Source organism: Geotrypetes seraphini, chromosome 7, assembly GCF_902459505.1.
Source record: "Geotrypetes seraphini chromosome 7, aGeoSer1.1, whole genome shotgun sequence".
Classification (NCBI taxonomy): domain Eukaryota; kingdom Metazoa; phylum Chordata; class Amphibia; order Gymnophiona; family Dermophiidae; genus Geotrypetes; species Geotrypetes seraphini.
Genome location: NC_047090.1, coordinates 70936788 through 70963960, shown reverse-complemented (window position 1 = coordinate 70963960; position 27173 = coordinate 70936788). Strand labels below are relative to the sequence as shown.

Genomic DNA, 27173 nt, shown 5'->3' with positions numbered 1-27173 from the left:
CTTTTCTACCCCCTTTTTGGGGGTGGAAAAAGTGCGTCTTATGGAGTAAAAAATATGGTACCTTTTTGTCAAAATGACTTTTTTAGTAAACAAGTAAAGAAATTAGTTACAAGTATGACATACTGCTTTAAACTGTAGTTCATTGCATGCAAAAGTACACAAAAATATAATGAAATATTGTAACCAAGTACATCTACTTGTTACCCAGCCCTGTGCGCACCCTTTACACCCTATGGGAGTGGCCTTAGGCATCTTTCACCTCCTCAGTGCATCCCAGAATGCACCATGAAGGCCTGACATTTTGGAATGGCAGGCCTGCCAGCTAGAGGGTGTAAGCATCCCTTCAGCTGGACTTTCTTCTGGAAAGGTACGGGAGCATGTGGGAGGTACCCCAGCCGCTTTGGCAGGGGTTTAGGGGCAGGAGGGAGTGGGCATATCTTCAGCCGGTCAACTTTAAGGGAGGTGTTCAGGGGTTCTGGCAGTAAGGAGTGGCCATCCCTTCTGCTGGCCAACTTCATGGTGGGGGAGGGGCAGTCCCTGCCACAGCCACTCAGTTGGTCACAGCAGGGGGAATTCTTAGAAATGATCAGCTCAGCGGCTTCATCTGAAATGGCCTATATTTCAGGTGTTATGTTATGGTCCTAGGGAGATGCCTAGGGCGTTTAAGCTCACCCAAAGCCACTTTTGGGCAAAACCACACCCAGACTTGGGCAAGCTAAAGTGTCCCTCTCAACCGCGACAAATGCCTACAGTGTAGGCAGTCTGCCTCGGGTTTATTTGTTTTTTAAACGTGTGTCTTGATTGGCTGCTAGACAGCGGTAGGATGCCTACCACTGCCTATATCGGGACGCCCGTTTATAGAATCTGCCCCCGATTGCCTAGTTAATGAAATACCCTTCTAGAATCTAAAGTACTAAACACAACTCATATCTTACATGTTTAAAACAAATTAACAGCTAGAGTTACTAACGTGTAATGTAATGTAATGTAATTTATTTCTTATATACCGCTACATCCGTTAGGTTCTAAGCGGTTTACAGAAAATATACATTAAGATTAGAAATAAGAAAGGTACTTGAAAAATTCCCTTACTGTCCCGAAGGCTCACAATCTAACTAAAGTACCTGGAGGGTAATAGAGAAGTGAAAAGTAGAGTTAGAGGAAAAATAAAAATAAAATAAACATTTTAACAAGACAGCATTGATCTAAATACTTTGGAAGGTAGAAGAGAGGAGAGAAAGGAATAGAAGCAGAAGGGGGAGCCGTTGAACAGTAGAATTCTGGAGAAATTTAAATGATAGAAATAGAACAAAACAAAGACAAAAGGCAAAACAATAGATAAGATTAAAGATAAATCATAAGCTGGAAAGAAAAATAAAATAAAACTTTGTCTTCAATCCACGGTTTCAGCGTCAGTGATGAAGTGGAGCAAGTAAGTTTAGGAGGAGCGATTGACGTTTCCAGAAAGGGCTTCTTCAGGGAAGAGACTTGGCAGACAGTCCCAGGATGCCTATGTCTCCTCCCCTGCGATGTTCTCCCATCCATGCATTCCCTCCCAGACACACTGCCCGTGCCCCAGCCACTCCAAGGAGGCTGCCCCAGATGAGGCCCACGGTGAATGCAGGATTCTCTCCTCTGCGGGAAAGCCGCCCGGAGCCGACAGTCGATCTTCTTAGCGGATTGCATGGGGGGAAGAGTTCACACTCTTGGTAGGATCGGGTCTGTGTGCTCTCGGTGGTTGTGGCTGGTCTCGTTGCTGCTTAGGTGTAAAAGCAGTTGATCTCCACTGCTGCTGATATTTAAAAGCAGGCAGATTGATCTCTCCAATGGACTGCAGGGGGAGGAGTTCACACTCCTGGCAGGATCGGGTCTGTGGGCTCTTGGTGGTTGTGGTAGGTCTCGCTGCTGCTTGTAAATAAAAGCAGTTGTTTTTCTACTGCTGCTGATATTTAAAGCAGGTAGATTGATCTCTTAAACGGGATATAGGGGGAGGAGCTCACATGCCTGGTTGGATCTGGGCAAGGGCTCCTATTATAGGCTGCTTAGGTGTAAAAGCAGTTGACTCCTACTTCTGATAATATTTAAAAGCAAGCATATTGATTTTTCCAACGGAATGCTGGGGGAAGAGCTTACTTGTTTGGCTGGATCAGGGCAAAGGGCTCTCGGTAGTGGTGGCTGGTCCTGTTGCTGCTTAGGTGTAAAAAACAGTTGATCTTCCTAGTGGACTGCAGGGGGAGGTGGAGCTCACACTCTTGGCTGGATCGGGTCTGTGTGCTCTTGGTAGTTGCGGATAGTTCCGCTGCTGCTGAGGTGTAAAAGCAGTTGATTTCCCACTGTTGCTGATATTTAAAAGCAGGTAGATTGATCTCTCCAATGGACTGCAGAGGAAGGAGCTCACATGCCTGGCTGGATCGGTCCTGCTGCTGCTTAGGTGTAAAAGCAGTTGATTTTCCTAGCGAACTGCAGGGAGGGTGGAGCTCATATTTTTGCAGGACCGGGACTGTGGGTTTTTGGTGGGTTGGTCCCGTTACTGCTTAGGTGTAAAAGTAATTGATCTCCCACTGCTGCTGATATTTAAAAGCAGGCAGATTGTCCAGGGAGAGGAGCTCTGCACTCAAACTGCCATCCTCCTCTCAAACTGCCATCCTCCTCGTGCTAGGGTGGATTTGATTTTCTACAGACAGACTCAAGGCTTGCTGGACTCCCTTAGAGAATCCCGGAGAGCATGGGAGTCAGCAGGCCTTGAGCATGTGCAGATGTTCAAGGCCCTTCAGCCCAGCCCAGAGCGCCAGCATTGGCTTCCAGCGCATCAGTATTGTAAGCGCGATGTCAGTCTGGGGCAAGGAAGAAGCAGGTAATAAAGGACAGCAGTGATGGTCATCTGAGGGAGGGTGGAGGAAAGATAGCAGTGCCGGACATCAGGACGGGTGGGAAAAAAGCACCATCATTGAAAGGAAGCTCGAATATAAACCGAGACCCCCCCTTTTTGGGCCATTATTTTGGGCAAATCTCTGTTTATATTCAATGGTAGTAATATTTGCTGGGAGAGTGGAGTAGCCCTTTTTTTTTTTTTTCTTTGAGAATGAAATTAATGAAACTGTAGTTTTGTTTTAATTTTAGGATTGTAATTTTGTCTTGTGTTTATAATTATGTATGTTTATTTTTATGGAAACCGCTTTGTTTATATGTAGTATATAAATTTTTTAAATAAATAAATAAGTTCCCCTTGCATAAAATAGGACCTGTGGTAAAATAACTTACTGTATTAATAACATTAGTAAATTTTATTAAGATAGATGCTATGACCCGGATTCTCTAAATGGCATCATTGTTGGCAGCTGCCAATCACATGTCAAATCACACAATGGTGCCATTTAGAGAACTGTGCCTCTATCAAAGGTAGGCGCCGAAAATGTATGCCAGAGTTTTCAAGGCCTACATTTCCAGAGCCTAAACTTTAATGTGAATTGCGCCTATGTAGGTGCTTTACAGTGCCTAACGCCACTTCCAGTATTAAGTCAAGCCTTCGGGGCTGATCACGTGATGCAGTGAGGAGCGAAGTCGCACGCCCTTCAGCTCCCGGGCCCCGCTCTGATTCCCTGCTCTACTTACCTCCATGAATCGATTTCAGCGCACCGAATGGTGTTTTTTTTAACGGCAGCATATGGATCAGTTTGTTTCCAGATCCGGAGGAGGCATGACGAGCCGTACGGTCGCCAAGACGAGACAAGCTGAAGAAAAAATGGCGGATCCAGGCGTAACACAGCCTTCGGAGTTTACTGAGGGATAGATGCGCCAGCTTGCAGCTGTAGTTACCGCCGCACTAGCTTCCCCACTGGACAAATTATCTATGCAACTTTCCCATATGGAAACCTTGCTGGGGGAAACGGTGGTACGCACTACAGAATTGGAAACCAGGGTATCTGGGGTAGAAGATTCTACTCAGGCTCTTACTACAAAACTTGTCAAGTTAGAGAAACGCTTGGCAGAAAATGAGGAAAAAATAGATGACCTGGAGAACAGATCAAGGAGGGATAATCTCCGAATTGTTGGTGTTCCAGAATCTATCACAGACCAGCAGCTGGGATCTACCTTTAAAGAATGGTTGGCGGCTGAATTTCCCTTTCCACCCGGCCTAGGTTCACTTCGCTTTGAGCAAGTGCACTGTGTGGGCCGTTCAGTGCCAGACCGCCAGAGACCTCGAGTAGTAGTAGCTAAACTGCATAACTACCTTCATAAAGTAAAAATCCTGAAGCAATATCGTCTTCGTCGTGACTCCTTTAAATATGAAGATACACAGATTCAGATTTTTCAAGACTACTCTGTCACCCTGCAGGAGAGGAGGTGCAAATTCCAGCCCCTATGTGGGGCCTTGACGGAGAAAAAGATCAGGTTCCTGTTTATATATCCTGCTATTCTTAAGATATATTTAAATGGAGTCTGGAAATCCTTTGACACTGTGGAAGTGGCTAAGGAATTTATGGATTCTATGTTATAACTATGCGACCTTGTATGGTCACATAGTTTCATTTGCTAACTTCTGATTTAAAAGTTGTAATAGGCCTCACTGGACATGGTGTTGTCTTGGTGCATTCCGATTTGTATAAATCATTGCATTGTATCTTAGGGTCTCAAAGGGGGCCCCCGCATTTTGTGTTCATTTGGGATCCACTACGTTGGGGGCCCCGGTAATGGAGTGGGGTTGGGTATTGAGGGTAGATCCGGAGTCCTTAAAAAATCTTTCTTTAAAGTTTATGTCTTGGCTTTTGAAATATCTTGTTAGTATAGGAACATGGAGAGATGTACAGCCCTGGGAGAGGCAGGGCTCCTGGGGCATTTTCGTATTAGTTTTAATTGGAAAACTTCTCCTTGTCTAAGCCATGGGTTCACCTCTTAGGCTGGTCTCCTGGAATGTAGGGGGTATCACTACACCAATCAAGCGACAAAAAATTCTTACCTCCCTACAACGCACCAAAGCAGACATTGCTTGCCTCCAGGAGACCAGACTGACAGACGAGGAACACCTTAAGTTGAAAAGATCATGGGTAGGAGAGGTATTTTTCTCTTCCCCTACAGGTCGCCATGGTGGTGTGGCAGTCTTACTTCGCAGGTCCTCTTCCTTGGGTGCTCAGATATTAGACAAAGATATAGAAGGTAGATATTTGCTGTTACGTCTCCAGGTGGGGGATACTCATTATCTTTTGTTTGTGGTATATGGACCAAATTCCTCACCATTACCTTTTTTTCAACGCCTGATTGCGTTGTGTTCTCGCTATTCTGGCACTCCTTTACTTTTGGTAGGAGATATTAATTTAGCGATGGAACCTGAGTTGGATAGGTCCTCCTGTCCTGATACCTCTATTGGTCCACGGGGCTCAATCCTTAAAAACTTTTGCTCAAACCTTGATTTAATTGATTCTTGGCGGCTCCTCCATCCGGAAGTACGAGATTATACTCATCTATCTCGTGCTCACGGTTCTTGGTCTCGTCTCGATTATGTTTTGTTGTCCTCCTCTTTGTTATCACAGGTCAGAGAGGCGAGAATTGGCCATATTCATATTTCTGATCACGCTCCAGTTTGGATTGATATTCAATTAGAAGCCCCTCTCTCCCGTCCAGAGCATTGGAGGTTCCCTGTTTTCTTGGCCCAAGATTCTGAGTTTAAAAAATTTCTCTTGGCTCAATGGGAAGATTATGTTTCAAATAATGTTCAGCATCAAGATGATCCCCTTTTATTTTGGGACGCTGCTAAATCGGTCCTTCGGGGACATATCTTAGCTTATACTAGTACCAAGATGCGTAGAATAAATAAAGCTATTATTGAAATGGAACGTGCATTGCAAGCCGCTAAACGCATTTATGTGGCGAAGCCTTCAGAGGTTACTAAAGGAAAATATTTAACCACACAGGCTACTCTCAATGCCCTGCTCCATTCCAAGATGCAACGGTGGGCCTCCTGTCGTAAATATCATTTTTCAATATATGGTAACAAACCAGGTAAATTGTTGGCTAGATTGGTGGATATGCATAAAGGTAGGAAGCCTATTTTAGCTATATGTTCTCCTGGTGGTACAACTGTTTCTCGCACCGCAGATATAATTAATGTTTTGAAAGATTATTTTGCATCTCAATACGTCACAGGTTCTCCTTTGTCATCTGAACTGGTCAATGATTATTTAGATTCCTCAGGGATGCCGCGTCTCTTGGAGGAGGCAGTACTACAACTTAATCGTCCACTTAGAGTTACAGAAGGTTATTAGGGCTACTAAGCCTGGTACTGCTCCTGACCCTGATGGCTTTTCAGGTGAATTTTATCGTATCTTAGAGACATCGCTTTGCGGTCCCCTGTTGTCTTACTTTAATGAGGCTGTGCGAAGTGGCTCATTTCCTCGATTCGCCAATGAGGCATCTATAATTCTTTTACTCAAATCTGGCAAGGCTGCAGATCTCCCAGGCTCTTATCGGCCTATCTCTCTACTTAACGTGGATCTTAAGCTTTTTTTCTCGAATATTAGTAAATAGATTACTCCCATATATTCCCTTGTTGATCCATAAAGACCAAGTTGGCTTCGTTCCAGGACGCCAATCAGTGTTAAATGTGCGCAAGATCTTACATGCTTTAGCTCACGCTCAGCAAGTAGCGCTCCCAACTTTATTTGTGAGCCTGGATGCGGCCAAAGCATTTGATAATGTCTCTTGGACCTATATGAATCAAACACTGGATTATATTGGAGTTTCTGGATTTTATCGACACGCTCTTTCTTCCTTGTATGCTAATCCTATGGCTTCCTTACTGGTTAATGGAATTCCTTCCGAGAAATTTCCTATTCCCCGAGGAACCCGTCAGGGTTGTCCGCTTTCTCCATTATTATTTATCCTCACATTAGAACCACTTTTATGCACTTTGCATAATTTCGTGGCGATACAGGGGTTACAAATAGCTGACCAGGAACTTAAAATATTGGCGTTCTATGTGGACTCTGATTAGTCATATATGTGGAATTATTATATATAATTTAATATAATTATTTTCTTTTTCAATTGTTAATTTCTTTAGATTGTTGTTAAACAATTTGTGAAAAATTATAAATAAATAAAAAAAAATAAAAATATTGGCGTTCGCAGACAATCTAATGCTTATATTAACGAACCCCATATGTTCTTTTCCGGTAGCTTTGGATCTAATAGCGGAATATGGGTTCTATTCGGGTCTGGTTATTAATCTTGACAAATCGATGGCTATGCCCTCCCACTCCTTTCTTCGTCAGCAGTGGGTAGGCGTTTTCCCAGTGCAATGGGCTGATACGCACCTTAAGTATCTGGGAGTTTTGATTCCATCAGATCTTTCCACTCTATATGCCATCAACATAGACCCTCTGTTCCGATCTCTGTCTGCGAAGTTACGTATGTGGCACACCTTTCCTCTTTCTATTATGGATAGAATCGCATTACTCAACATGATTGTGATTCCCTCTTGGATATATATTTTTCAAACTCTTCCTTTATATTTTTTGACTCGAGACGAGACCAAGTACATCCGTTTTCTTCAATATTTTCTTTGGAGGGGCCACCAGGCACGACTATCTTACCACCAGATGGTGTGTCCACTTTCCAAAGGGGGCCTTGGATTACTTAATCTCCGTTACTTAACTATCAGTTGTGGTATGCGCCATATTAACGATTATTTTAGGGGAACGTCTGATTTTTCCAACACCCCTATAGAACTCACTTGTTTCCTAGGAGATCATTTCAGTGCATATCTACATTCCATTTCTTCGCCCTTTCCCTCTCATCCTGGACTAAAGTTGTTTGGTATGCCTTTGAGACGGGTTTGGGCATGGATATGTAAATTTCATGGATTTAGTTACCGCGAGTCCCCCTTTTTGCCTATTTGCTTCAACAGACAATTTATACCTGGAATGGGGGTCTCGCGGTTTACCCACTGGGAAACTAAGGGGCTGATATATTTGTTCCACCTAGTTCATCGGGATGGTACCATTAAATCCTTTGCCCAGCTATGCAGAGAATATGATTTGACTGACAGAGATTGGTTTCCATACCTGCAAATCCATCATTATGTGAATTCCCTTAAGCGATCCAATCTGGACACTACCAGACGTGAATTATTGTCCACAGTTTATACGTTAAACGCCCAAATGCTGGTGCCTCTAAAATTTCATCATCGTTACTTGAAAGATGAGACCTCATTGCCTGATTATACTAAATATCAGATCGCTTGGGCACAGGATCTTAATGTTACACTGACCGATACTATTTTAACCGCTGTAACTCGATTGCCTTCTTTAAGGAAATATATATACTTTTTTGAAATGCAATATAAACTGCTATTTCAATTATTTATTTCACCCAAGTGGGCATATCGAGCTAAGTTACGCCCTTCTCCTTGCTGTGACATGTGGACACCGTGAAGCTACTCTTGGCCATATGTTCTGGTCTTGCCCGGCTGTACAGGTTTTTTGGACCAATCTATTCATCTTTATTGGACATATTTGGAAGATTTACAGTACGTCCCTCACCAAAACTGCTTTTCGGGGTCTTACCTTCTCACCACCCTAGACAACCTGGCGCTGGTGTCTTCTTGCGATGGTCAATTTTGTCTGCACTCAAATGCATTTTGTTGCTTTGGTTAGAGCCCACAGTTCCCACGCTTTCTTTGTGGAGGTCTCAGATGATTACCTTTTAGCCTGGGAACGTCGGAGTATCCTGGACCTTTGCTTAGTACGTGGTCTCCATTTTACGATTATTTGGGAACCTTTTTGGAACACTATAACACCTGTGGCCAGAAGTCGTATTTTGAATTACTGAATACCTGTTTAACCATGTTTGTATATGTGTGTGAGTTAGTTCTCATGAGACTCCGGATAGGGGAGGTGGGGGAAGGGGAGAGGGGGGTTGGGGATTATAGTAAAAGGTTAAGGTCTTGTTTGCTACAAGGAATATTGGATTTGTTTGTTTAGTGCTCAATAAAAATTATTTAAACATAAGTCAAGCCTTCAGTGGCGTTAGGTGCCTTGAATTTTATTTTAAGTACTCTTTTAAACAGCATTTTGGACTTAACTTAGGCGCCTAAGTTAAGGCGCTGTTTACAGAATATGGGCTTATATGTATGTAAAAATACTAATCGAGATAAATGGAAACAAGTTATTGGTTACACAGACCATAGGTATAAGAACTTGTTGAATAAATGTTTCACATCTATAACTGAACTCTCAGATGCCTGCCCTGGTGAATCATCAAAGATTTCTATCCAGAAATGCAGGAGAAGGTATCATTCATTGAGTTCGTTATAAATAATAAGAGTGCAAAAAAGTATGTGTTGAACAAAACTTAAAGTGAATAAATAGCACTAAAAACATCGCACTTATCTTTTCATTTTGAAATTATATGCAAGTGCCAATGTGAGAAACCCTACGGGGACCCGTTTCACCATTCGTGGCTTCCTCAGGGGTCAAAATCTACAACAGAAAAAATAAGAAAAAAAACAACTAAAATCATAGTAAAACATTTCTGTTAGTGCTTCTGGGTGGAAAACCAATAGTATAATTTAATTCTGTTAGAGAAAACTTACGGTGCAGCTAGACTCTGTTGAAGAGACAAAAAATGGCGCTGACAGCCGGCAGAACGCTGGCAGGTATCTCAGCTGTCAAGATATCACGCATGCGTGCTTATCAAGTTCGCGGATGATACAAAACTCTCCAACAGGGTCAAAACTGTTGAGGAATGCAAAGAACTGCAGAGCGACCTGAACAAACTGTGTGAGTGGGCAAAAAGATGGCAGATGAGCTTTAATGTGGAGAAATGTAAGGTCTTGCACATGGGGAAAGGGAACCCCATGTACAGCTATACGATGGGAGGAAGGGTGCTGGGGAAAGGCACCCTGGAAAAAGACCTGGGGGTTTTGGTGGATACAACAATGAAGCCAGCGGCGCAATGTGCAGCGGCCTCAAAGAAAGCGAACAGAATGCTGGGCATTATCAAAAAAGGTATCACTACCAGAACAAAGGAGGTTATCCTGTCATTGTATCGAGCAATGGTGCGACCACATCTGGAATACTGTGTCCAATACTAGTCACCGTACCTTAAAAAAGACATGGCGATACTTGAGAGGGTTCAGAGGAGAGCAACTAGGATGATAAAAGGAATGGAGAACCTTTCATATGCCGAAAGGTTAGACAAACTGGGGCTCTTTACCCTGAAAAAGCGGAGACTGAGAGGAGACATGATACAGACATAAAATCATGAGAGGCATAGAGAGGGTGGAGAGGGACAGATTCTTCAGACTAGCAGGGACAGCAAAAACAAGAGGTCACTCAGAAAAACTGAGAGGGGACGGATTCAAAACGAATGCAAGGAACTTTTTCTTCACTCAGAGGGTGGTGGACACCTGGAACACGCTTCCAAAGGAGGTAATAGGACAGAGTACAATACTGGGTTTTAAAAAGGGACTGGATGACTTCCTGGAAGCGAAGGGGATTGCAGGGTATAGATAGAAGGTTACTCTACAGGACAAAATCGAAAAGTGTATGTGAGTTTTAGGGTAGGAGCACTATCAGGTCCTGGACCTGAGGTGCCGCCGCGTGAGCGGACTGCCGGGCACGATGGACCTCCGGTCTGACCCGACAGAGGCAAGTCTTATGTTCTTATGTTCTTATGATACAAAATTAAAATCCAAACACTACCGAATTGTCAAAGAAAAGATGTCCAATCTATGGACGTGTTCAGTCCTTTTGGATTTGGATTCTCTAGGGAGAGAAATCTAAAAGAAATATTATCTTCCACCACCAATGATATTGATTCGACCTCAAATAAGAAGGTTTTACCTACAGGATTTTTCAGGTGCGGAAAATGTAGTATCTGTACGATCACAAAAAGAATTCATTAATCCCAATGATGGAAACCGTTATTCTATCAAACATTTTTTAACGTGCTCCTCGGATCACGTAATTTATATCATAATGTGTCCTTGCAACAAATTTTACGTGGGTATGACCACAAGAACATTCAGGACCAGAATGGTTGAACACAGATCTAATTTGAAAAACAACAGAGTGAATGCACCCTTGGTAGAACATTGTTCTCTCCTACATCATAATTTCGAAGATCTCAAAAGTTTCTGTATTGACAGAGTAACATCAAGTGTCCGAGGGGGTGATAGAAAAGCACAGTTACTTACCGTAACAGGTGTTATCCAGGGACAGCAGGCAGATATTCTCACATGTGGGTGACGTCATCTACGGAGCCCCAGCGCGGACAGCTTTTCAAGCAAACTTGATTGAAGTTTCAAGTTTGCTACACTGCACCACGCATGTGCATGCCTTCTTGCCCACTAGAGGGTGCATCCCACCTCGTGGTCCTCAGTTCCATAACTAGCAAAGAAGCCATCCCCGGGGAGGCGGGCGGGTTGTGAGAATATCTGCCTGCTGTCCCTGGATAACACCTGTTACGGTAAGTAACTGTGCTTTATCCCAGGACAAGCAGGCAGCATATTCTCACATGTGGGTGACCTCCAAGCCAACCAAAAAAGGGCAGGTGGGAGGATGGCAATCTAGGAAAACAGATTACGTAACACCGACTGGCCAAACCGGCCGTCGTTTCTGGACAAAGTGTCCAGACAATAGTGGGAGGTGAACGTATGAACCGAAGACCAAGTGGCAGCTTTACATATGTCCTCCATAGGAGTGGATCGGAGGAAAGCAACCGAAGCTGCCATCGCCCGGACCTTATGCCCCGTGACTCGACCCGGGAGCGTAAGACCAGCCTGAGCGTAGCAAAAAGAAACACAAGCAGCCAACCAGTTGGACAAGGTGCGCTTGGAAACCGGGTGTCCTAAACGATTAGGATCAAAGGACAAAAACAATTGAGGAACCTTCCGATGAGACCTGGTACGTTGGAGATAAAATGCCAACGCCCTCTTACAGTCAAGCGTGTGGAGCGCCGTCTCGCCAGGATGGGAGTGGGGCTTAGTAAAGAACACAGGAAGGACAATGGACTGATTGAGGTGGAAATCAGACACAACTTCAGGTAAAAATTTAGGATGGGTGCGGAGAACCACCTTGTCATGATGGAACACAGTAAAAGGTGGGTCCGCAACCAAAGCCTGCAGCTCACTAATCCGTCGAGCAGATGTGAGCGCAATCAGAAATACCACCTTCCAAGTAAGAAATTTCAGGAGAGACTTGTCGATAGGCTCAAAGGGAGGTTTCATCAGTTGAGCTAAGACAACATTCAAATCCCAAACGACGGGAGGAGGCTTCAGAGGGGGACAAACATTGATTAGACCCTTCATGAAACGCGTCACCAGAGGATGAAGCGAAAGAGAACGTCCGTCTAAGTGCCGATGAAAAGCAGAAATGGCACTGAGATGTACCCGAACAGATGTTGTCTTCAGGCCGGAATTAGACAAATGTAACAAATAGTCCAGTACCGAAGGCACCGGGACCGAATCCGGATTCAGATGACGCGAGGAACACCAGGAGGAAAACCTGGTCCATTTCTGAGAATAGCAAAGCCTGGTCGAGACCTTGCGCGAGGCTTCCAAAACTTCCCTCACCGACTGAGAAACCGGGACCGAAGTCAAGGGGAGAGGAACCAAGCAGTCAGGTGTAACGACTGAAGATTGGGATGCAACAGCGAACCCCGACTCTGAGATAGCAGAGAGGGAAACACAGGCAGAAGCAGAGGCTCCCTGACACTGAGTTGAAGAAGCAGGGAAAACCAGTGTTGACGAGGCCACCGAGGTGCAATGAGAATCATAGTGGCTCCGGATGATTTGAGACGAACCAACGTTCTCAAGATCAGGGGAAAAGGAGGAAACGCATAAAGGAACCTCCCTCCCCAGTCGAGAAGGAAGGCGTCCGCTTCTAGACTGTCCGGGGAGTACATCCGGGAACAATACAGGGGTAGTTTGCGAGTCTCCGGAGAGGCAAACAGATCCACCTGTGGAGTCCCCCAGCGGTCGAAGACCTCGCGCAGGACTCTGGAGTTGAGTGACCACTCGTGAGGCTGGAGAAGCCGACTGAGTTTGTCTGCCAAGCAGTTCTGTTCCCCCTGGATATAGACCGCCTGTAGGAAAATGTTCTGGGAGATCGCCCATTCCCACAGGCGCAGAGCTTCCCGGCAGAGGGACCAAGAGCCCGTCCCACCTTGCTTGTTCACATAATACATGGCCACCTGGTTGTCCGTTCGCACGAGGACTACCTGATCGCGGAGCAGGTGGCAGAATGCTCGAGCCGCCAGAAAGATGGCGCGAAGCTCCAACACATTGATGTGACAGCGTCGGTCCTCCGCCGACCACAGGCCCTGGGTCCGCAGACCGTCGAGGTGGGCCCCCCACGCGTACTCCAAGAGGTCAGAACCTTGCGATGTGGAGGGACGAGAAAGAGCAAACCCCCGGAAAGGTTCGAAGAGTCGGTCCACCAATGGAGCGAACGTCTCAAAGAAGGAGTCACCGTTATGCGAGAAGAGACAGGATCGCACTCCTGGCGCCACTGAGAGGCCAGAGTCCACTGAGGAATTCTCATGTGCAGTCTGGCGAATGGAGTGACGTGGACCGTAGAAACCATGTGGCCCAGAAGCATCATCATGCGCTGAGCCGACACCACCGGTAGCTGAGAGATCAGACGGCCCAACCGAACCAAAGCCTCCAACCGAGGAGGAGGGAGGAATGAACGGAGGCGAACAGTGTCCAGCACTGCGCCTATAAACTGAAGTGATTGGGTCGGGCATAACTGTGACTTGGGAAAGTTCACTTCGAACCCTAGTCGTTGAAGGAAGGCGATAGACTGTAGGGTCGCTGAGATAACCCCTTCCCTGGTCGGGGCCTTGATCAGCCAATCGTCCAGGTAAGGGAAGACCTGAAGCCCCCGAGACCTCAGGGCTGCAGCGACTACCACATACACTTCGTGAAGACTCGAGGGGACGAAGCCAGGCCGAAGGGGAGGACCCTGTACTGCAGGTGTAGCTCGCCCACCTGGAACCGTAAGAATTTGCGGAAGGCGGGATGCACCGGAACATGGGTGTACGCTTCCTTCAGGTCCAGGAAGCACATCCAGTCCTCTTCCTCCAAGAGAGGATACAATATCGGAAGTGACAACATCCGGAACTTCTCCCGGACCAGGAACTTGTTGAGCTTCCTGAGGTCTAGAATGGGACGCAAGTCCCCGGTCTTTTTTGGGACCAAAAAGTAACGGGAGTAAAACCCCCGCCCCCGCTGGTCGGGGGGTACAGGTTCCACCACCCGAAGCATCAACAAGGCCCTGGCCTCGGCCATGAGGATGGGGAGCTGGTTCCGATTGTATGGGCAAGCCCCCGGTGACTGTTCCGGCGGCGCAGAGCAAAAGTTGAGAGAATAGCCCTCGGAGACGGTCCGGAGCACCCAAGCGTCGGATGTTATCTCGGTCCAAGCCGCGTAAAAGGACCGGATTCGACCCCCTATGGGAAGGGGGTCCGGCGCGATCGCGGAGGGGGGCCGGCCCCATCCGCCTAGCCCGTCAAAAGGACGGCGCTGGCTTGGCAGGACCCTGTGCTGGAGTTTTGGTTTGTCCCCCTCTGCCCTGTCGAGGGGGGCGCCGAGGCGGTGGCCTAGAAAAAGCAGGGGTCGACTTTTGAGGGTACCGCCTCGGGGGAGGCCGGAAGGATTTCTGTGGCGTGGCTCGAGGTTTCGGACGGACCAAGGAGGCCAACGAGCGCTCCTGTTCCGAGAGCCGTTTGGTCGCCGCCTCCAGGGATTCATCAAATAATTCGGACCCCACGCAAGGTAAGTCCGCAAGGCGTTCTTGCAGGTTTGGGTCCATATCAAGGGTGCGTAGCCACGCCAACCGGCGCATAGCTACCGCAAAAGCCGACACCCTCGATACCAGCTCAAACGTATCGTACACCGCATGAAAAAGGTACAGACGCAACTGAGACAGGTTGGACATAAACCTGTCGAACCCTTCCTTGCGGGAGTCCGGCAAGGCTTCGCGATATTGGGGCAGATCCTTTACCATGCCACGCAGATAGGATGAAAAGGTAAAGGCATAATTTAAAACCCTGGTTGCCATGAAGGAATTCGCATAGAGGTGACGACCAAACTTGTCAAGGGTCCGACCCTCCCTGCCGGGCGGGACCGCCGCAGAAACTCGGGAGGGTTGCGTCTTTTTGAGCGCAGACTCGACCAGTAAGGACTGGTGGGAGAGTTGAGCCTTCTCAAACCCCTTGGGTGGAATCGTCCTATATTTGGACTCCATCTTGGACGGGACCGCAGTGACTGTAAGAGGTGAAGTCAGGTTCTTAAGTAAGGTCTGATGAAGGACCTTATTCAAGGGCAGCCGAGGGGATTCCCTTGGGGGAGTGGGAAGGTCCTGCTCCTCGAGGAACTCTTTAGTATATTGAGATCCAGCCATGAGGTCCAGACCCAAGGCACGCGCCATGTCCTGCACAAAGCTGGAGAAGGAGGACGGTCTGGCAGGCGGCGAGGGAGTTCTCGACCTCTCCGCCGAACAGAAGGGGGAAGCCTCGTGAGAATATCGTGGCTCCCTACCGGACCCCGAGCCCCATGAGGCCAGATCTAATGGCCTCGAGGGGGTCGGGGAACGTCTCCGCCTCGAAGAACCCCTGGGAGAAGTCCCAGGTGTCCGAGGGACCGAGGCACGCCCCCTTTTCCTCGGCGAGGAGTCACGAGAACCCCCTCTCGCAGGGGAACGGAGAAGCCTCGGGTTATCGAGGCGAAGCTCCGAGATCCGCAAGGCCTCGCCCCCGAGCGGCGAGGAGCGACCACGTCGCCGAGGAGAGCCTCGCGAACGCTTGGGCTTCCTCGGGCGACGCCTCGCCCAAGGCCGGCCCGAGGGCGAGGAACCCCGGGAGGACCTCGAGGAGGAGGAGGAGGAAATCCGTCTCACTCTGCGTACCTTGTCCCGGGGCCGTACGCTGCTCTCAGGCGGGGCCCCCGAGGGCAAGGTCGAGGCCGAGGTCGGTGGTGCCCCGGTACCCGAGACCGAGGGGGGTCGAGACCGAGGTCGCCGAGGTCGGTGCCCCCGAGGTCAAAGCAGTCGAGGTCGCAGCCCGCTGCAGTTGTTCGAGGGCGCCAGACAGCTCCGAGGAAATCAATGCTCGGAGCAGGTCCTGGAACGCCGGAATCCCGACCATGGTAGGCAGGTCCGAGGCCGGGGGATGCTCCCTGGAGGGCGACCTCGGTCTCGAGTATTCCCTCGGGGCATTAGTGGCCGGAGTCCTGGGCGGGGCCGAGGACGACCCACCCGCCGCAGAGGAGCTTGAGGATGGCTTCTTCGATGACCCTGGAGTCGGGGATGGAAAAGAGGACTTACCTGAGGCAGGTTTGGTCGCAGGCGTCGGCTTCGAGGTCGAGGGACGCGGCGAAGCCGAAGGCGCCTAGGTCAAGGCCGGGGCCGGGGCCGAAGCCGAGGCCGACGTCGAGGCCTTCCCGGGCGCGGAGTCAACTGCGAAAAGCTCCGCCATCCTGGCGCGGCGTCGACGGAGCGCTCTGGCCTGAAAAGTGGAGCACCGATCGCAAGAACCAGTCGGATGCTCGGGTCCAAGGCAGAGCAAGCACCACCGGTGGGGGTCAGTGATGGATAGTAACCGCTCACACCGGGTGCACTTTTTGAAACCCGTCAAGGGACGGGACATGAAAACCGAACCGACCGACAAGGAGGCCGGGTCGCGGCTCACGGGAGCCCCCGGAGCCGACGGAAAAACTTTTTTTTTTTTTTTTTGATTCAAAGACGTAGAAAACTAAAAGAAAGAGAAAGCAAATACCACGACCGAAGAAAAAACACCGGACGTGGCAACAGAAGGCAAAAATAGCAGAGCTCAAATTCCACAGGGCTTCTGGCTCCGTGGAAAAAACTGAACTGAGGACCACGAGGTGGGATGCGCCCTCTAGTGGGCAAGAAGGCATGCACATGCGTGGTGCAGTGTAGCAAACTTGAAACTTCAATCAAGTTTGCTTGAAAAGCTGTCCGCGCTGGGGCTCCGTAGATGACGTCACCCACATGTGAGAATATGCTGCCTGCTTGTCCTGGGATAAAAGACGCTTATCACAAAGGGAAATACGCTGGATATATAGACTGGATACAATGAAACCAAAAGGACTGAACACGTCCATAGATTGGACATCTTTTCTTTGACAATTCAGTAGTGTTTGGATTTTAATTTTGTATCAAGCACGCATGCGTGATATCTTGACAGCTGAGATACCTGCCAGCGTTCTGCCGGCTGTCAGAGCCATTTTTTGTCTCTTCAACAGAGTCTAGCTGAACCGTAAATTTTCTCTAACAGAATTAAATTATACTATTGGTTTTCCACCCAGAAGCACTAACAGAAATGTTTTACTATGATTTTAGTTGTTTATTTTCTTATTTTTTCTGTTGTAGATTTTGACCCCTGAGGAAGCCACGAATGGTGAAACGGGTCCCCGTAGGGTTTCTCACATTGGCACTTGCATATAACTTCAAAATGAAAAGATAAGTGCGATGTTTTTAGTGCTATTTATTCACTTTAAGTTTTGTTCAACACATACTTTTTTGCACTCTTATTATTTATAACGAACTCAATGAATGATACCTTCTCCTGCATTTCTGGATAGAAATCTTTGATGATTCACCAGGGCAGGCATCTGAGAGTTCAGTTATAGATGTGAAACATTTACTCAACAAGTCCTTATATGTATGTAAGCCATGTAAACTGTTTAGTTTTATACAGTATATACATTTTTTAAATAAATAAAAATATGTATCTACAAACTACCAATTAGAACTAAAAAAAAAAACAAAAAACACCAACATATAAACTTACCTGGCTTTACCTCTTGCCAGCGAAACTGATGTCGTCTCACAACAGCAAAGACACAATCAAAATTGCCTTTCCTGATCATATCTACTACATTTATGAGGTCTTCCGGATGCAGACATGGAGAAGTAGCCTGAATGAGTGCAACAAGATCAACCTCTAGAAAATAAAAAGAAATCAAGTAGCGTATGAGTAAATATTGGCTTACAGATAATTCATTTTGAAAGAGGTTAATGTATAGAGGTCACTCCAGCATTCTGCCATGAAATGTTCCATTTCATGAACATGCTAGAGTAGAAGAGTGACTTTATTCTGAGGGTTCTTCAATAACTAATTCTTGTCTCACCTTACTTTTGAAATACATTCTGCACGGCCTGGTATTCACACTGCCATTTACTACACTGTGATTGCACCAGTGTGTGTTGATTTGCCCAGCACCCCAGACTGGTCTAAGTACCACATGACTGATGCCATCGCACTGAGGCAGGCAATAGATTTAAAATATGCACATTTTATAAACCTCTCCTTTTTCAGTTGTATCTCCTCCAAAAGGAAAACAAACAACCTGTTCAACCTCTCTTCATAAGGAACTTATCTAATTCCCTTTGGTCCTTTGTGGTCTGAGATCTCACAGGGTACTGCCCATCTTCAACACTATTCGATATTTATCTCTAGTGTTTTTATACAGTAAAGGCAGTTTTGAGTTTATGCAATGCCATACAGTCAATTCTTGTTCTTAAAGCTTGTGACATCCCAGCAATATTGTAGATTTGTTCAAATACAAATGACTGGATAGCACACAAGTTGGCTCTGTGAGTGGAAAAAGATGCTGGGGTCCAGGAAGCCTATTTTCAGACATGTTGTCATTGTTTCAAGTTGCAGACTTTTGTTCATACATATCTTCTCTTTGTAATCTGGGTGGGTATGTGAATACCTTGTTAGACGGGGCTGCTCGTAAGCGCCAAGCAATATGGCAGCCTAAAGTTTCTGCTCTCCCAAACAGGCATTTGACTCAGACTCCGCCTCCTCTAATGTTCTACTGTCCAACCTCTACTACATATAGTAAAACTAAGAAATCTGATTAAACCACAGGAATATAGGATATTTCTTTATGTACAAAATTAGAGGTCAACCGAATTTCAGTTTTGGCACCAAAACCAACCCAAAATCTGGGTTTGGGTTTCAGCCAAAACTCATGCCCCCCTGCCTATTACCAGAAGCTCTTCCAAGGCAGGATGCCCTGGTGGTCTAGTGGCCTGCCCTGTGTCACTGTTCCAATGGAAATGGTTGCTGAGACTGCTGTGGGAGGTCCCAGCAGCTATTTTGTGGTTGGAGCCAGGACTTTTTCAGATTTTAAACATTTGTACTGATTCTCCATCTCTCAGCAAAGTGTTAGTTTTTTTAAAATTCATTTTAATGGATTGGGTTGGAATGACTTCTAATTAACAACTTCAGTGGAACAAGCGGGTACACATACAGTCCAGTGGTAGAAAGCATAGCATCTTTCATCTATTAAAGCAATTTACACAGCCTTTTAAGTGTTAAAAGTAATTTTTTGAGGCGATTCAGTGAAAGTGATAGATTTTAATGACCGTTTTTAACTTTGGTGGAGTTGTTTATTTTCAGCATTTTTATAACAAATCCTACTGAGCTATAAAATATAAAATTATTACAGTCTAACAAACTGAAAAATTTTTGTGAAAAAATAGGTTTTAAAAAATTTCTTTGTGAACCGATCATGGGACCCAACTCTCCAAAATAAGACTAGGTTGTAACCATATGGTTGTCTATGCCCAGGTACCATATAAGGAGAAAAAACTCCTTATATGGTATAGGCCCCTCCAAGTACATTCCAGGAAGCACTGGGCAGGGGTAGAGTGCCACCATTTTGAAGAGGGTGGGCCAAGATGCAGGAGGGAGTAGGCATCTCTCTTGCCTGCTTTAGAAATATGTGGAAGTTATGTGGATGGGTCTTTGAGGAGGAGGGGTGGTTGAGGGCCAGTGTTGACTAGGGGTTGGAGTTGTGCCTGGTCCAGGACCCGCTTGGTCAGGTGGTTTATTGAACCACCAGGCAATTTTAGGGGGTTGGGGGGGGTCCACTGAACCACCATGGATTTGGGGGGTTTGGGAGGGGGAGGCTAGGGCTCTGGTGCATGCTTCCCTTACTTGTCTGTCAGTGCCTGAGCAATCAGCACTCGGGTGCTGATAGGAAAGTAAAGCAGGGGACCCTATTGACAGTTTGTTAGTAGTTTGGCAGGGGTTTTCCATGCGCCTGCTTCTGTGCATTGCACAGAATCTGCTAATGAATTTGTTTTAATACTACCAAGCTCATTAGCATGAGACTTTGTCACTGCCTCCATATATGGTAAAGCAGTGACTGAAAGCTTCTGTGCATTGGCTGCAGAAAACCATTTCATTTAGACTGGCTAAAAGCAGTCCAAATGAAACATTGCAAGGCTTAAATTTTATGCATCTTCCCTTAAGTCTTCAAAACAAGTATCTTATTTTTATCTTAGAAAGATATCACCATGAGAGTAGCACATAAAATGGCTCATTAAATAAATATGGAAATGTGCATCAATTTCTGGGTTTTTTCTGTTAAAAGCTTTTTTAAACACAACAAAAATATCTGTGTTGTAAAACCTTACACACATGAATGTAAACTGCTTTGATACCTTTTTGATTTGTTATCGTATCAAAATAAACCAATATATTTTAAAAATGTTGCTGCTCTGGAAAATATTTACAAAAAAACAGGTGCTTAAGTGATTATTTCTCCCTACATGAAAAACTTTCATATTTGTGGCAGTTCCTATAATTCGTTCATGGCTTGGTACTTGAGTGCAGAGGGATTAATAACAACAAATTTCAACATTGTGGACAGTTTGTCTACACCAGTGATCACCACCATTTTTTCCAGCAGGGACCATTTTTTTGCCAAAAACTATATGAGAGTTAAGACCCAACACTGGACAAAGTGGTCAACATCCTGGTTAAGTGGGGAAAAGGGAATCTCCAATGACAGCCTACAGCAGTATTCAACGCAAGGCCCAGGGGCCAATGGTGGCCCTTGGAGACCTCTCTGCCTTTCTAACCAAGTTCATGACAGAAAAAGAGAAGTTTATTGTGTTCAATTCTGGTCACCGTATCTCAAAAAAGATAAAGTGGAATTAGAAAAGTTCAAAGAAGAGCAACCAAGATAACAAAGGGGCTGGAACTCCTCTTGTATAAGGAAAGACTAAAGCGGTTAGGGCTCTTCAGCTTGGAAAAGGGATGGCTAAGGAGGGATATGAAGTCTACAAAATCTAGAGAGGTGTGGAACGAGTATTCGTGAATTGATTTTTTACTCCATCAAAAAAGTTACAGACTCCCTAGTTAAGCTTTGGAACTCAATGGAGGTTGTCTAAGCGTTTTTTATAATCAGGTACTCAAGCATTTTCTCTATCTGTCCTGGTGGGCTCACAATCTCCTAATATACCTGGGAAAATGGATGATTGAGTAGCTTGCCAAGGGTCACAAGGAGCAGTGCTGGGCTTGAACCCACAACTTCAGGGTGCTGGGGCTGTAGCTCTAACCACTAGGTCACTGCCTCCCCAGTATGGTTATTCTTATGTTCAATGGATGGTAGGAAAAGCCACATGCTTTAAATTAAGAGGAAGGGGAAAGCCGACAGTCGACCTGGCGATGACGCATCGGAAAAGAGTATCTAATGAAGATACTCAGCGAGAAAAATGCGGGGAAGAATTAAAAGACAAACTAAAGGGGTCCAAGGAACATGTGAAACCAGAGAGAAATAAGAAGAGAAAACAACAGGAGCTAGAGGGACAGGTGGAAATGAGGAAGCTGGCTGAGGACGAAGAAGACGCACCACAGAAAGAGGAAGTACAAAACAGAACTCAGGGGCTGGCAGCCTTTGAGGGGGAAGGCAAGAGAAACAAACCACAAAGAAAATCAGCAGGGAAAGAAAAAACCAGGGACTTAAATTGCTTATAAGCCAACGCAATGAGTCTAAGGACCAAAATGGGAGAACTGGAAGTCATGGCCAAAAATGAGGACCTAGACATAATTGGAATCAAGGAAACATGGTGGACTAAGGACAACAAATGGGACGAAGTACTGCCAGGGTATAAACTCTATAGGAGAGACAGGACCTGCAAGAAGGGAGGGGGAATAGCGCTATATATAAAGGACTCCATTCACTCGGCTGGGATGGATACGGCAGCAAGGGCGGAAGGATTGGAATCACTATGGGTTAAACTGCTAGGAAGAAATGGAGCTGACATAAAATTGGGACTATACTATTGCCCACCTGGACAACCAGAAGCAAATGACCACGACCTGGAAGCAGAATTGAGGCGGGAATGCAAAAGCGGGAGTGTGATGGTGATGGAGGACTTCAACTACCCTGGGATAAACTGGAGTTTTGGAAACTCCAACTGCACAAGGGAAACATAATTTCTAGAAACTGTGAAGGACTGCTTCATGGAACAGCTAGTCAAGGAACCAACACGAGGGGATGCCACCCTCAACCTAGGGGGACTCGCAAAGGAAGTGGAAGTAGTAGGGTCACTAGGAAATAGCGATCACAAGATGATCCAGTACAAATTAGAGGTAGGAACATCAAAAGTGAAGAGAACCACAGTAACAACGCTCAACTTTAGAAAAGGGAACTACGGTGCTATGAGAACAATGTGAGAAATAAACTCTGAAACAGCTCAAGGAAGATGGAGACCATAGAGAAAGCCTGGTCCCTACTCAAAGACACGGCGCAAAAAGCATAAAACCTGTACATCCCCGGGTTTAGGAAAGGGTGCAAAAAACCCGGTGTGGATAACAAATGAAGTGAAGAAAGCGGTAGGTAATAAGAAAGTATCGTTCCGAAAGTGGAAAAAGGACCAAACTGAGGAAAACCGGAAGGAACACCAAAAACACCAAAAAGAATGTCACAGGGTGGTTAGGAAAGCAAAAAGAGAATACGAAGAGAGGCTGGCTGAGGAAGCAAGAAACTTCAAAACGTTCTTCAAATACGTGAAAGGGAAGCAACCGGCAAGGGAGGAAGTGGGACCGTTGGATGATGGAGACAGAAAGGGAGCAATAAAGGAGGAAAAAGAGGTAGCTGATAGGTTAAACAAGTTCTTCTCGTCGTTCTTCACGAGCGAGGACACATCCAATGTACCAGAACCCGAGGAGATCATAAGCGGGGATCAAGATGAAAAACTGGAACAAATAGAGGTAAGCCATGAGGATGTACTCCGGCAAATTGATAGATTGAAAAGCGACAAATCACCGGACCCGGACGGAATCCACCCAAGGGTATTAAAAGAACTAAGAAACGAAATAGCGGAAACACTCTGACAAATTTATAATCTATCCTTGAAAACTGGGGAGATCCCGGAGGACTGGAAAATAGCAAATGTCACACCTATCTTTAAGAACGGATCGAGGGGTGACCCGGGGAACTACAGGCCGGTGAGCTTGACTTCGGTTCCGGGTAAAATAATGGAAGCACTGATAAAGGACAGCATCTGTGAACACATAGAAAAGAATGGACATCTGAAAGCGAGCCAGCATGGCTTCTGCAAAGGAAGGTCGTGCCTAACAAACTTACTACACTTCTTTGAAGGGATAAACAGCCAGATGGACAAAGGGGAATCCATAGACATCATTTACCTCGACTTCCAAAAAGCCTTCGACAAGGTACCCCACGAGCGGCTACTTAGGAAGCTGTGGAACCATGGGGTGGAAGGGGATGTTTACCGATGGATTAAACACTGGTTGGCAGAAAGAAAACAAAGGGTTGGCGTAAAAGGCCAATACTCGGACTGGCAGTGGGTCACGAGCGGTGTTCCGCAGGGGTCGGTGCTGGGACCGCTGCTGTTCAATATATTCATAAACGACCTGGAAACGGGGATGAAGTGTGAAGTTATTAAATTTGCAGATGACACCAAATTCTGCAGCAGGGTTAAAACCATGGAAGACTATGAAGACCTGCAAAGGGACCTAAAGAAATTGGAAGAGTGGGCAAAAAAGTGGCAAATGCGCTTTAATATAGAGAAATGCAAGGTCATGCATACAGGGAAAAAGAACCCGATGTTCAGCTACACAATGGGGGAATCACTGCTAGGGAAAAGTAACCTTGAGAAGGACTTGGGGGTGCTGGTGGATACAACAATGAAATCATCGGCACAGTGTGCAACAGCCTCAAAGAAAGCAAACAGAATGTTAGGTATCATTAAGAAGGGTATCACGACCAGGACGGAGGAAGTCATCATGCCACTGTATTGTGCAATGGTGCGCCCGCACCTAGAGTACTATGTCCAGTATTGGTCGCCGTACCTCAAGAAGGACATGGCGATACTTGAAAGGGTCCAGAGAAGAGCGATGAAAATGATAAGAGGTATGGAAAACCTTTCATACGCTGATAGGTTAGAAAAGCCGGGGCTCTTCTCCCTGGAAAAGCGGAGACTTAGAGGAGACATGATAGAAACTTTCAAGATCATGAAAGGCATAGAGAAGGTAGACAGGGACAGATTCTTCAGACTACGGGGAACCACAAGTACAAGGGGGCACTCGGAGAAACTGAAAGGGGACAAGTTAAGAACCAATGCCAGGAAGTTCTTCTTCACCCAGAGAGACACATGGAACGCACTCCCGGAGGTTGTGATAGGGCAGAGCACGCTATGGGGATTCAAAGAGGGATTGGATAGATTCCTGAAGGATAGGGGGATTGAGGGGTATAGATAAAAATAGAGATAGGTTAGGAAGAGTATAGATAGAAGAAAAAGGGGGATTACAGGGCTAAGTCAAGAAACACCTGACAGGTCATGGACCTGATGGGCTGCCATGGGTGCGGGCTGCTGGGCGCGATGGACCTCTGGTCTGACCCAGCAGAGGCGACTTCTTATGTTCTTAAGTCATTCCTCAATAGGTAAAGAGAATGCAATTGGAAATACTTGCCTCCTTGAGGATACATCCAATAAACAGTTTGAAGGTGGGATGGTAGACTGGATGTCATTGGCACACACTGATCAGCGGTGTTGTGACTTCGCACTGAAAAATATTTGGCAGCTTGCCTTAAGCTCACTGGATCCAAAGTGGCTCCATCTTTAAAATTAGTAAAGGTCACTGGTCCAGAGGGATTTCCCTTTATGAAGATACAGTTGGTCCAGTTGCTCAGAAGAATTGAGTGGCCCAAAAAGCTAAAACAAATCCTACTCTCCTCCACTCTAAGTTCTATCCTCCCTCCCAACACATACTATGTCTGCCTCCCATTTCATCTCCTCTTCAAAAATATGTATATCCTTCCAACCCCCACCAGTCAATTCCATCAACCTGTTTTCACTCCCATTTTTGCTCTCCTCCTTGTTTTTAATCCTCTTCCTCCCCCCATTCTTTCATCATAGGCTTGTTGATGGCATTACCTTCTCGAAGGAAATATATCTTACCTGCTAAATTTTTTCCCTTTTGTCCTACCAGACAAGTTCAGAACCTGTAGGTATTATACATGTCAACCAGCAGACTGATTTCTCTCTCTAACAGTTCCATGCAATTTGCCCTTTAAAGGCAGCATGCAGACACAGAAGCTCAGTATTTCATTTGATAAAATAGCTCAAGAATTTTAAACATATATCGTTATTGGCTAGAGATAATGTAGAGAAGCTAGCATATTACAATGAACAATTGTAAAAGGCAAAACTACTGAGTGAAGATAATGAAGTAAAACTAGGATAGTAGTACTAATTAATTGATGAAGGTCAAATTGATGGAAAAAAATTAACCGTGAAAAATCAGAAAATTTATATCTGGAAAAAATATAAACAGCAGAATTGCTGAATAATCAGATATCCAAAGGTAGATTTATGAACTGGTCTACTAAGACTAAAGGAAAGAAAATTAGCAGGTAAGATACTGTATAATTTTTTTTCTTCCTTAGCATCCTTTCCAAATGAGTTCAGAATCTGTGGTATGTAGCAAAATAACCAGTCCCAAGTATGGTAGGGATCTTAACAGGGGCTGGCTTAACCTATAGACCAGGTGAGGCTCTGGTACAGGGTAGTGGTGATAAAGGGCCAGTGACGTAACCATCCCTATTGATTAAACCATAGTATGCGCGCATAAGAAGATTGGGAAGATTAACCCATAGTCACACTGCCAATGTTGGCAGTCTCCCTCCTCTTCCTCCCCGATACAGGAAGTTATATCATTTAGGGGGGAGGGGGAAGCAGCAGAATGCATTGGTGAGTGAAGATAAGAGGAGGGAAGTTTGTGGCCTGAGCAAGCCAAAAATCAGTGACCAGGAGGAGGAGAGACGGAGAAAGAGAGAAGGTGGTGAGGTGAGGGGAAGGAAGACATAGAAATGTTATAGAAGATAAAGGCCAAATGGTCCATCTAGTCTGCCCATCCGCAGTAACCATTATCTCTCTCTCTCTCTAAGAGATCCCACGCCTTCTTAAATTCAGAAAGTCTCTGTCTTCACCACTTCTTCCAGTAGAGTGTCCCATGCATCTACCACCTATTTCCTTAAATTACTCCTGTGCTTATCACCCCTTAACTTCATCCTATACCCTCTCATTTCAGGGATTCCTTTCAAATGAAAGAGACTCAACTCATGTGCATTTACGCCATGTAGATATTTAAATGCTTCTTATCATATCTCCTCTCTCCTGCCTTTCCTCTACATATTGAGATCTTTAAGTCTGTCCCCAAATGCCTTATGATGTATACCATGCACCATTTTAGTAGCCTTTCTCTGGACCGACCCCATCCTTTTTATATATTTTTGAAGGTGTGGTCTCCAGAATTATACACAATATTCTAAATGAGGTTTCGCCAGAGTCTTATACAGGGGCATCAATACCTCCTTTTTCCTACTGGCCATACCTCTTCCTATGCACCCTAGCATCCTTCTAGCTTTCACAGTCACCTTTTCAACCTTTTTGGCCACCTTAAAATCATCACACATACAATCACACTCGTCCCGCTCTTCTGTCGTGCACATAGGTTCTTCACCCCCTTAAACTGTACCGTTCCTTCGAATTTTGCAGCCCAAATGCATGAACTTGCATTTCTTAGTATTACATTTTAGCTGCCATTCTTCAAGCTTCGCTAGGTCTTTCTTCATGCTATTCATGATAGGGCTTTTAAGAGGAAATAGAGATAGGGGAACGAATGATGCTGGATGGAGGGATAGGCGAGACAGCAATGCTGGATACTGGAAGGATGATAGAAGAGCAATTTTAGAGAAAAAAAAGAGGGGTAATGGATGGTGAGAAGAAAAAAAGAGAGGCCATGCTGGATGATAGGAGGTGGGACAGAGAGGAGATCCTGCATGTTGGGAAGGGGGTCGAGGAGAGGTCATGGATGGC

General features: G+C 45.8%; 1 protein-coding gene across 1 annotated transcript in view; it reads right to left on the bottom strand.

Moving 5' to 3' along the window:
* The window catches only part of CMAS (cytidine monophosphate N-acetylneuraminic acid synthetase), a 99726-nt gene that overhangs the window by 29358 nt on the left and 43195 nt on the right, over nucleotides 1-27173 (bottom strand). Inside the window, exon 3 of the mRNA XM_033952198.1 lies at nucleotides 17815-17967. Within this exon, the coding sequence (XP_033808089.1) occupies nucleotides 17815-17967 (153 nt within the window). The remainder of the gene's footprint in view (nucleotides 1-17814; nucleotides 17968-27173) is intronic.